Source organism: Thalia democratica, chromosome 2, assembly GCF_965202585.1.
Source record: "Thalia democratica chromosome 2, ktThaDemo2.hap1.1, whole genome shotgun sequence".
Lineage (NCBI taxonomy): Eukaryota > Metazoa > Chordata > Thaliacea > Salpida > Salpidae > Thalia > Thalia democratica.
In genome coordinates this window covers 47,152,806-47,164,926 of record NC_139166.1, presented here as the reverse complement: position 1 = coordinate 47,164,926, position 12,121 = coordinate 47,152,806, and the positions used below count along the sequence as shown (strand labels likewise).

General features: G+C 27.1%; 1 protein-coding gene across 1 annotated transcript; it reads left to right on the top strand.

Annotated features, from left to right (window-relative positions):
• Nucleotides 1-4,932: 4,932 nt before the first annotated feature.
• On the top strand, nt 4,933-8,785 carry LOC145830217 (pre-mRNA-processing factor 39-like). Its single transcript, XM_082938148.1, has 2 exons — nt 4,933-7,974; nt 8,040-8,785. Exon 1 carries the CDS (start codon nt 4,951-4,953, stop codon nt 7,438-7,440), a length of 2,490 nt encoding a protein of 829 aa, XP_082794274.1. The 5' UTR covers nt 4,933-4,950; the 3' UTR covers nt 7,441-7,974; nt 8,040-8,785.
• The last annotated feature ends 3,336 nt before the right edge of the window (nt 8,786-12,121 follow it).

Sequence of the window (12,121 nt, the reverse complement as noted above, 5' to 3'; positions counted from 1 at the left end):
TAGTATTAACACTTAACATTACTGCAAAATGACTGATACTTTTAAAAATTTTGATATAAAAAAAGCTTTCACATGATTGATAAAATCAAATGGACTATCTGTTTGAAATAATTAATTAAGCATAATACTCTTAAAGATTTAAAAAAACCATCATATAATTTTTCTAAAAGACATGTATTCTACTAAAAGATCTATTTGGATATGGTTTCTCAGTGCAAAAGATCTTTCATTAGTAACATTCTATTTCCCTTCAACTTTACAGTCAAAAATAGAATCTATATGAAAGTTCAGCAAATCACACTTAGGTGGGTGTTTCCATTTCAAATTATTTCCATCTCCAACTCTCATGAGGTGGTCCATCTTTTTAATTTTCCAAAAAGCACAAATTTATAGACAAAATTTGCATATATAGGGTGGTTATGACGTCATAATACATCAAAAGCAGTTAATATGTCTTTAAATTTATGTCAACAAGTATAGGCTTTCATATAAGATATAGACTTTTAGTCTAAGACATGTATAAGCTATTTTATTACTGTATAAATCAAAAAATATGTGATTTTTGGGGTTGAAATAAGATTTTTGGGCAAATTTTTTTAATGTTATTTAGTTTCTTCTTAATGAAGCTAAAACACATCCAAATCATATGGACTCATATGAACTTTATTTATAATATGACCAAAAAAATGTGCTGTACTCCCTACCCCTAAAGATATGTTTGTTGCAAGCCTGCACTGACTCCAACAAATTCATTGTTTGTGAAAACTGGTATTATGAAATTTAATGAGGTGTTTAATTTGCAAGTTTGTAAGTTAATGCTGAATGCTTTTAGAGGATTTGAGGTTGACCAAAGCTGTTTTACTCCAGTAAGTATGGTTCGTTTACATAATACAAGACATTTAAAAAATAATAATTTAAAGTCAAAAGACCTAGAACAAGGCATGGCCTAAACTCCTTAAAGTATTGGGTCATAAGTTCAGGGTTGCCACTTTACCTGGAATCCTGGAAAAAACCTGGAATGTGACAATTTAGACAAAAAAAAAACCAAATTTGGTAAATTTTGAAAAAAGCCTGTAAAAACCTGGAATTTTGAACAAAAAACCTTGAAAAACAATAAATTTTAATATGTTCAGTAGGGTGCATCTGTTGTCCCTCAAAAATGGAAATTTTGGAATTTTGCTGAATTTTTTTTTTGATGTTGGGAAATCACATAAATAGACAGCACAAAAAATTAGCTTCCTAGCTTTAAGCCTGCTGGAGCAAATTAATTTTGAAAATTTTGCTGTATATTGGTATATTTAAAAAAGTGGAAAAAAGACTATTTCACTAATTTTTTTTTCTCCTACATTTTTTGAGATATTCACCAAAAACGATTGAGAAATGTTCCTTGCCATTTTTAGAAAATTCTGTATAAACAAAATTTAAATAAAAAATAAAAAAATTATGCAAGTATAACAAAAAACATTCAGATTTATTTTTAGATTTTTAAATATTGAAAAAAAAATTTTTTCAACTTTGTTTATACAAAATTTTTATATCTAGAAAACTATTTTTTTTGTGCTGTTTATTTTGTAATTTCTTAACGTCAAAAATTTTACTAAGCAAAATCCTAAGGTTGGGGCAAAAGATGCACCCTAATGTTCAGTAGTAAAATTTTGATTTGACTCAAAAAATCTATCATTTAGATAAAAAAGGTTGTCATCATCAAAAATTAAAAAAATAAATTAAAAGTAGCTTTACAGTATATTTTCAATGTTTTTATGCAATTAACACAGCTTCTTACCTTAAAATTAAGTTTAAACTAAAAATAGACTCAAAAGTGTGTGCTTTTAAAAACCTGGAAGAAAACATGAAAATTTTTTGAAAAAACAAGTGGCAACCCTGTAAGTTGTGGTCTAGTGTTACAGAAATTTTAGCGACCCTGCACATACTATGGCTAGTTGTAAATATTTGACAAGCGTAGGCTGTTTAATTTTGTTTACCTACATATTTTACTTTATTTTATTTTAAACCTAGCTAATTTTCCTTAACAATAGGCTAATTATTTCCTATAATTCTAAAAATTTAATGAAAATATTTAGTCAATTTTAAATTTTTCAAAAAATTATAAACTTTTTAGTTTTTAACTCAAATTAAATATTATTATTTTATTTCATCAACTCAGGCTAGTATCTGATCACACAGGATGGCTTTTTGGTAATTACCTAGTATAATGTTGCACCAATATCAAGCTGAAATTACATTATATTTAATGACTTTTTTAACCACATTTTTAGGTTAATATCTATGATTTATTAATAAATAAACATAGTTATAATTAACTAACATTCAATTGTATTAATTGTTATTAAACATATATATTTTTAAATTTTGATTTTGATATTTTAAAATTAAAGCAATTAATTTAAGTTTATATATTTATAGTAAATAGAATTTATTCTTTTTTTTTATTTATATAGCTTGTATGAAACAGTATCTTTTTAGACTAAACATATTAGGCTAAAAGCATTGATTTTTAGTCTAAAATTATGGTTTAAAAAAGATATCAATTATAATATAATTTTATCTTGGTATTGGTGCAACATCATGCTAGCTAATTACCGGTGTTTTTATCTCAAAAAGGGTAGCAAAAAAGTTTAATTTTTTTTTCTTGCATTCAAGTTCTTGTAAAGCTTCCTTTAAAAAATTACTTTTAGTGATCAACTTCAACTTAAATTAAGAATTAAATAAAAATTAATTAAGTTTTAGCCCATCTAAAACTAATGTTTAAAAAAATGATATGCTTAGTTTAAGTTTTATTTATCAAAGCTCTACTAATATTTTTTCCAGTCTGGCTTGTTTTTAATATTATTGACACCTAAGTCATAGAGCAAGGGTCGGAAGGTCAAAAAGGAACATTTTTTATGTGCTTTGAAAAACATATTTAAAGATTTTTTTTTCAAACAAAAAAAATTAGGCGATAGATTATTTAAAGATGACACTAATTTTTATTTTTTGTTTTTTGAGAATATTAATATATAAAACTATATAAAAAAATTCAAAGTGGCCAGCGGGCCCCTGTTATAGAGCATTTATTATTTAGTTCTTTGTTTATTTGACAGTTATTTATATTTAAAATGGCATAAATTATTCAATATACAAAATAGTTGTAAGACCCTAAAAAGATTGTATTTGCACACTTAAAAAGTTCTGGAAGAAAGTTGAAAGATGTAAATTTTTTGATGTTAATTTGACTATATTAAGGGCATAGGGGGGGGGGGGGGTAAACACCCTTTTTTGGTTTTTGATCTTAGTTTATATAGTTTTCACTAAGCTACAAGATGCTTTTTACAGATTAAAAAATTCAAAACATTTTTTTATTTATAGCCGGTCAAAGTCAGAGGCAACAATAGGTTCCTTATGGGAAGCGCAAACTAAAACAGCAAAAATAGACTATTTCACTAAAAATCTATCTTCTCCTACGTTTTTTGAGATAACTACCTCAAATTTTCAGGACATGTTCCTTGATATATTTAGAAAATTCTGTCGGAATGAATTTTTAAAAAATTAAGAAATAAAAGTTTTATATAAAAAATAAACAAAAAAAACAGTTTAATTTATTTAAATTCTGTTCCGACAGAATTTTTAAATATTGCAAGGAACATTTCCTGAAAATTTGAGGTAGTTATCTCAAAAAACGTAGGAGGAGATAGATTTTTAGTGATTTCTAGTTATTTGCTTTTTTAGTTTGCGCCTCCCATAAGGAACCTATTGTTACCTCTGACTTTGACCGGCTATATCTCAAAAATTAATTTGAATTTTTTAATTCTGTAAAAAGCATCTTGTAGCTTTGTAAAAACTATTTAAAATAAGATCAAATAAGAGTGTGTTAAATCATATGTAGTTTCAGTTACCCAACCAACGTTTATTTTTTAATTAAAAGAAATAAAAACAAAGACCATCTTTAAATAATTAAAAAATGACTTCTGGAGCCTTTTTTTTTAAATTATTTTTTAGGAAATGTTTCTTGCAATTTTTAGAAAATTTTGTCGGAACAAAATTAAAAAAATATATATCACAAAAAATAAAAAATAAATATTTTTTTGTATAATTTTTTTGTAAAATTTTTATTTTAAATTAAAAAAAATTCATTCCAACAGAATTTTCTAAATATATCAAGGAAAACTTCCTGAAATTATGAGGTAGTTATCTTAAAAAACAGAGGAGAAGATAATTTTTTGTTGAAATAGCCTATTTTCTTCATTTTAGTTTGCGCTTCCCATAAGGAACCTAATGTTGCCTCCGACTTAGACAGGCTATATCTCAAAAATTATTTTGAATTTTTAAAATCTGTATAAAGCATCTTGTAGCTTAGTAAAAATTATATAAAATAAGATCAAAATGTGAAAAAAGTGTTCACCCCCTATGCCCTTAATTTTCTACTAAAACTATACCAAGTTTTCTACTAAAAATATACCAAAAAACTTGTTTTCAAAAACCTGAAAGGAGTTCAGAAAATATAGAATAAATTTACATAAAATATTTAGCAACCCTGCATTAAAATAGTCTAGTTGCATACTATAACTTTATTGTATATTCTTACTTGAAATATTTTACTTAATCAGAGTTATTACAGTTAAATAAATATAACACAGTATTAGTAAATATGTTTGTATCATTGAAGTTGTTTGAAAACTAAAATCTGTGCTAATTAGATGATTTAACATATTTTTGTTTGAAAATAGATTTTTTTTATGCGAAGACGTTACAAATTTGTTAATAATAATATTAAATATTAAAAAGATTGTAAAATAGTAAGAACTATAGTGTTCAAAAAATTTCTTATGCTTAGTGAAATATTATCTTTAAACACTACTGATGTTTAAAAACTTCAAGAAATACTTAAACTATTACTGTTTTAAAAATATATGTTATTTGTAACTATTTAGGTTAAATAAAACTATTTAAGTTATGACTGGAATAATAAAAGAAAAATCTGACCCTAAACAAGACATTGAACAGTCACAAAAAAATATTGAAGCAACTCAGGTCTCTGAAAATTCTTCTTCTGATGATACTGGTGAAGAAATTGACACGGAAGGCCTTGATTTTGATAAAGAATCTGAAAAACTTGACAACCAAACTGTTTCTGTAACAGTTACTAAAGATAGTTTAGTTAATGAAAATATTTGCAATGATGAAGCCTCAAATGAAATTGATAATTCTTCTAAACAACCATTAAAGTCTGTGGAGAACGATTCTGAAGCTATGTCTACCGATGAGACTGAAACAAGTAATGAAAAAAAAGATGAAGAAAAAGTCAAAGAGTCATCTGATAACACTTGTGAAATAACTCTTGATTTAAGTGACGAAGAGGACACTCTTGCTGTAAAGGAAAATGAACCTTCAGAAGAAGAGTTACAAGAGAAAGCAAGAAAGTTAGAAGAAAAGGCACAAAGAAAACAGCTGTTATTGGAAATGGAGGAAACTAAATATGATTATCAAGATATGTCTATTGAAATTAAGGAGGATCCAGAATTTGATACTGAAGACGAGGATGTAAAAGAATCAGACAACTTTAAAAGATATTGGTCTACAGTTGTTGATGCACCACAAGACTTTTCTTCCTGGACCTATCTATTACAGTTGGTAGATTCTGAACCCATGTCACTTAAAAGAAGGTCCTATAACAGTTTTTTCAAAAGATACCCGTTGTGTTATGGCTACTGGAAAAGGTTTTCTGAGCTTGAAAGGAAAGAAGAAAACCTACATAGATCTCAAAAAATTTTAGAAAGAGGTGTTCGTGCAATTCCACTCAGCATTGATCTTTGGATACATGTTACTGATTTTTACATAAAGCATTATAAAGGACCAGATGCTGGTGAAGATAAAGTGAGATCTGTTTTTAACCGTGCTATTAAAGCAGCTGGAGATGAGTTCAAGTCTGAAAAACTATGGAAAAAGTATATAAATTACGAAATAGAAAACAAACAGTATGCCGCTGCATTAGACATATATGACCAAGTCTTAGCTAAAAGAACACACCATTATAAGAATTTTACAGTTGAGTTTGAGGAGTTTGTAATGGCTCAAAACCCTGAAACTTTGCTTAAAGAAAATGAATTTACTACTGCTTTGAACAAAGCAAGAGAAATTTTGTCTAAAAGTGTAGAAAAAACAGATTCTCAAGAAAAGTCTGAAGAAGATTTAGATGAGGCTCCTCCAGGAGTTGAAGATCATGAAAAACCTCCAAATGAAGAAGAACTCAATTTCATTCTAAAAGAAATTGTTCAAAAACGTAAAGATATTAGTGCTAAGACTGAGCAGGAGGTTACAAAAATATGGAAGTTTGAAGAGGGTATCAAAAGACCTTATTTTCATGTGAAACAGCTTGAAAGAGCACAGTTGAAAAACTGGCGTGAATATTTAGACTATGAAATTGCAAATAGTGATCACCAAAACATAGTTTTGTTATTTGAGCGATGTCTTATTGCATGTGCTTTGTATGAAGATTTTTGGTTGAAGTATGCAAGATATATGGAAGAACACAATATTGAAAAAGCTAGAAGAATTTACCAAAGAGCTTGCTGTATACATCTTCCAAATAGATCTCAGATACATGTCCAATGGGCAACATTTGAAGAAATATCTGGAAATTCTGAAAAGGCCACAGAGATTTTAGAAAAACTAAATGAAGCTGTTCCTAATATGGCATACATCAAAATGAAAAGAGTAAATTGTGCTAGAAGAGCTGGAAATCTTGATGTAGCTGAAAAGATGTTAAGGGAGTATGTTTCATCTTCTATTAAACCACATGAAGAAAAATTTTATACTCGAAAATTAGTCTGGTTTCTGTATAAAATGGTTGGAAAAAAAGAAGAAGCATGTAAAATTCAAGAAGATTTGATTGCAAAGCATACGACTGAGGTAAAGTTATGTAATGATCTTGTTGAAATGCAATTGCATTCTGGAAGCAAGGGTATGACTAAAATAGAAGAAGAAAAAGCATTAAAGACTTTTAATTTTATTCTTGATAAAGATCTAACAGAAGATCAAAAGTTTAGTTTTTCCCAAAAAAAGCTTGAGTTTTTGGAAGACTTTGGATCAGACGTTAAAGTCATAAGAAAGACGTACGACGAGCACCAGAAGCTAGTTAAACAGCAGAAGAAAAGACAAGCTGAGGCAAGTGCTGTAACAGATCAGCCACCGTCTAAAAAATCAAAATCAGCTTCTTACCAAAGTGGTGCTCCAACAACGCTTGCCAACGGAGCAAGACTTAGCACTACTCCAGTTATGTCATATGCACAAGGTCAATACCAACAACAATATGCTTCTGGTGATCCAGCTGCAGCCCAGTACTACCAGCAATGGAATAACTATCAGCAGCAACAGGGTAGAACTGCTGGGTCCAATTACTATTCTCAATGGCCCGGGCAACAGCAATACTATGGATCTAGATAGATAGCTTTTGGATATAGTAGGTTCACTTAATTGTAGACTGATTGGTGGAACTTTTTGTTAACTTTGTTCGAACTGCTATTTTGTTATAATTGAGAATTTAAAGTGAAGTCTGATAAACTTTAATTACTTAAACAAATTGTAATTTTGAAACTATGAAGAACATTTTAAAGGATTTGTTTAAACTGCTTATTTCAAGATCTGAAAATAGATGTTGTCATTATAAACTCTTTTAGAACTTAGACTTTTGAGCATGTGTAAATTGATATTGGTATATATAGCAATTGGTATTATAACAAAGTGTAATATATATTTATTTTCGGTGTACCCAGGTTTTTTTGGTTTTATTTACTTTAACAACTTGCGTTACTTCTTAAATATTGTTCTTTATTTGAAAAATTAAAAGTTTAACACCTTTTTTTTTCTCTGGGTACACCACCTAGGGCTTTAACATTTTTATTACAGGTTATTGGAGAACTCATGCAAAGTAAATGGAATTAAAATATAGTTTAAACCTTTTTAATTTTCTGCTCCATGGTAAGTATAGCAATAAGAGTAAATTAAATCTTAACTTTTTCTTAAATTACTTGATTTTCTTTAAGTGTGAATTCAAAAGTTGGTGTCGAAGTTTCCTCCCAATCTCGTCTAAGAATTTTGTGCACCTACTTCAAAGAATTTCTATCTTTGGAAATAGAATTGGTACGTGGTAACTTCTTCACCTATACTTAAGTTTTTTTTTTCCATTTGACATGTTAAAATTGAAATTGTTTTGTTAAATAGTTTAAATTTGCTTTGTAAATTCAGTACTATAAGTGTTTTTTAACTTTTAATTAAAGTCATTTTTACACTTTTTTCTACTAGCAAGATTTTAAAATTACCAATGTTATATATGTGTAAATAAAAGTAGTAATTAGTACAATTTGATTCCTATTTTTACAAAGTTTTATTGGTGTAAAAAATGTATTTATATTTATCTGCACTACTCTTTTGTAAATTATATTTAATTTTATATACATTTAAAGTTGTTATTTTAAAAAGTTTGAGTGAGTACAAAGTAAAGATATTATATATAGTAGAAGACTGAAATATTTGGCAAATACTGCTTAGTTAGTAATTGCAAGTAAATTCAAAGTTTTACGTTTTTACCAAATTTGATGACTTTTGAAGTTTTTGTTTAAATGTTATTCCTTGCTTTCGTTTTACTTTGGTTGATAATTTACTTATTAGTTAATGTTTTAGAATATATTGTTGCAGTTTGTATTCTTATGATGTTCTTAGTTATTAAAGCATAAAGCTAACGGTATTAGTGTTTTAATAGATATTGTGCCTAATGCTTAATAAAAAGTTGATTGAAGTTTGATTTTATAATATTGTTTTAATCTTATAATTATGCTTTATCAATTTATGTCATTGTGATGGTATTCAAGTACAATATTTATATTCAGAAATCTTATATTTTAAGAGTCCTAAATCTAAACCTTCCTTATTTATTTAATAACCGGTTTAAACTAAGTTTTACAAACCAAAAAGTCTAGTTTATTTATATTTATATTATCTTAGTAATTAATATTAATTTTTGGCTGTTATTACTTAGAAAATAATTCCAAATGTTCCATAAAGTTATGGTAACTATAATTTGTGTTCTACAAACAAGTGGTAGCTTAGGTAAAAGTTCCGAAAACTTTTAATCTTGGTTTTAAAAATGCCATAACTCTAAACTTTTGGTCTATCTATCTTTTTTAAGCAGTATTTATTACGGTCACCATCAACAAAGTTGAGATTCTTCGCGCCATCAATAAACCAAAATTAACATTACCTCAAGACCATCAACAACAGTATTCGAGACAACCTATATCCAGTTTATATATCTTTAGAATATCTTGTATTAATTTTCAAGGTAAATCAAATAATTTATATGTTAAAACCTGGATTTTAAAGGTTTCCATTTTGAAAATTTGCTATAAAGCTTTATATAACATGTTAATCAAGTATTTGTTTGTGTAATATCCTAATTATGAGTAAGTTTTTTCGTTGTATTAGCATAATATAACAATCCTGTCTATAGCTTGCATTTTAAGTACATATTTGCTCATTAAGGATATAGGGGTCAAACTTTTTTACAGGTTGATCTTTTTTGATGAGTTTTATCTTAGCTATCACACTTTTATTATTGCTCAACAAAATTTAAAGTAATTTTAAAATGTATGCTATCAAAGTTGATGAGTTTAATAGGTTTTATGGAAGATGAAAAAAGACCATTTTACCGAAAATCTATCTTTTCATTTAGAATAAGTTTTTACAGTAATTACGTTAGTAATACATACTTCTAATCAAGATTTTTCAACTTTGAAAACTACTTTTTTTAATTTTCAATGTTTTTGAAATTATCACATTTTAAAGTTTAAAAATCTACCAGATCTGGATAAGTCTTTAAACTGGTTGGATCCAGTAAACTTAAGTTTTTTAATCATAACTAACAGTTCGATGTTATCTGTTAATTATCAACAAGATGAGTGTAAAACTTTCAAGTTTACGGACCAGAATCATTAGAAAAGCCCTGTCGAACGATTACATGACAGTTCAAAATCTGACAATTCAAGTTCTTGAAAAATATTTAAGAGAGTCTACCTCAAAAAGTGGCGTGTATTTGAAAAAAAAAACACGTATGAAATTCTTATTAAAATCTGTAATTCACCTTTTCTTATTTGCAAATTTTAGATATTTAAAACTTACTAAAAACTACTTATTTTTCTATTTTAAAACTTATGTCATCCATATCTTAGAAAATGTTAAAAGTTTTGCAATAGTAAATGGCTTGTAGGAATTAAAAAGATTTACATACGTTTTTTTACAACTGTACATTACTTGAGTAGTAGTTCTATAAGCATTTTATAAAGAACTTGAATAGTATGCGCCCTTGTCGGACAAATTTTAAAATAAGTCTCCGTAAACCGCATAATTAAAGATAATAAAAGTTTCTTTTCAAGTTTTAAAACGCAGAATTGTACTTTAGTAAAGTGTAATAATTTTTTTAGTACTACTGTTTACTCATAAACCAAATTGACTGCATAGTTTTTATAAAAATACTCCTGTCATTTGTTTTCAGTAGACTTTTCAACCCATAAAATATGTTCCACACAAGAAGATTCTGATTGGTAACACGCGGACGTGCTGTACATTGAAAATTCCTAACCTATGAGTATCTTCTAGCTTTTAAAACTTACAGGTTTTGAATTTCACTGCAATTAAGTATGTTATAAAAACGTTTGGCCAACATACGGTTTGCAGGTAGAATCTATTCTGTGACTAAATATTTAAGTTGTTAAATTGATTTAAGTTTTTATTTAGAAAACAGTTGTATGATAAATTTAAAGATACAAGTATGATGCGAATTAAATTGAGAATAAACTATAAAGCTAATTAGTAATTATGTTTTTGTAATTTAGTGGAGCTAAATACAAACTTTGAATTAATGTTAGTGTTTAAAAACGTTTTTAACTTTACATCCCAAAATTAGTTTTATGTATACCGTGAAGTGTTATGCATACAGTGTTCTCATATAGTAAACTTTACAAAACTTAAAAAACAAGATTATTTATATTAAAGCACTTTTTATTGGCAGATCGTTCTTTTTTCCACAGTTACCAAGTTTGCTTTCCTTCTGTTTTGTTTTATGGTTTAAACTCGGAAATTTGAAAATCAAAATTGGCACACTTGTGTAACCAATTTTGATGGTTTTTTATTTAAAATTTTCAAAAGAAACTACTTTTAGAGAAATATACTACTAGTAAGAATTCTTGACTAATATTGGTCTTTAGTTGTTTAAAATTTAAGAATTTTAACTTTTTTCCATCAAAAATATATGCCTAAACTTTGTAAAAAATCATTATTTCGAAAATTGAAAATACTTTTCATTATGTAAAACTCTAAATAACATGTTAATCTGGTATTTATTTATGTGATTAAGGTTACCTGCTCAAATAAAACTTTGGCCCATACTGAGAAGAACGATTTTTAATTATTAAAATGTGTTTAGACAAAATGAATAAAAAGCTGAGAAAAAGAATATAAGCTTTTTTTCTTTGAGTAAAATTTAAAAACAACAATAGAGCCAAACGAGCAGGAAAAATTAAAAGCAATCCAAACACTACATTTGAATACAAACAAATTAAGTATAGTAGTAATAAAAAAAATAAAATGAAAAAGTAGTTGTATATTTTTATCGCAGGTTTAGTTCCTTTTTAGAAAACAAAAATTGGCAAACAATTCTAAAAACTAGTAAACAAACTTTTTCCTAAATCGCCCCTTTAAAAAAATTATATTTGCTAAACGTAAAATAATACTTACGTGTGTATGCTTAACTTAGAGTCAAATATTTTTAAGTTAGACCATAAAACACTACAAGAAAACAAATATCTCTAAAAAAAAGAAAGCATTATATTTTTTTTAGGTTTACAGACGTAAAACTTTAAGTCTATGTCGAACAAATCCTGTCCTTACTTACAAAAAATGCTATCACATACAGCCTACCGAATATAGAAGTTGTTCAATTTTATTATTAAAAGTTGAAGGAGATTAAAAAAATTAGGATTAAAGACATTTTCTGTTTAAAACAAAATAGAAAATGTATCATTGAAAAAATGAAGCAAAGTAATCATGATTAGGTTAATCCTTATGATTTTAG

What these genes read in the sequence shown, in the direction of transcription:
- LOC145830217 (XM_082938148.1), top strand. Translation starts at nt 4,951, where the DNA reads ATGACTGGAATAATAAAAGAAAAATCTGACCCTAAACAAGACATTGAA.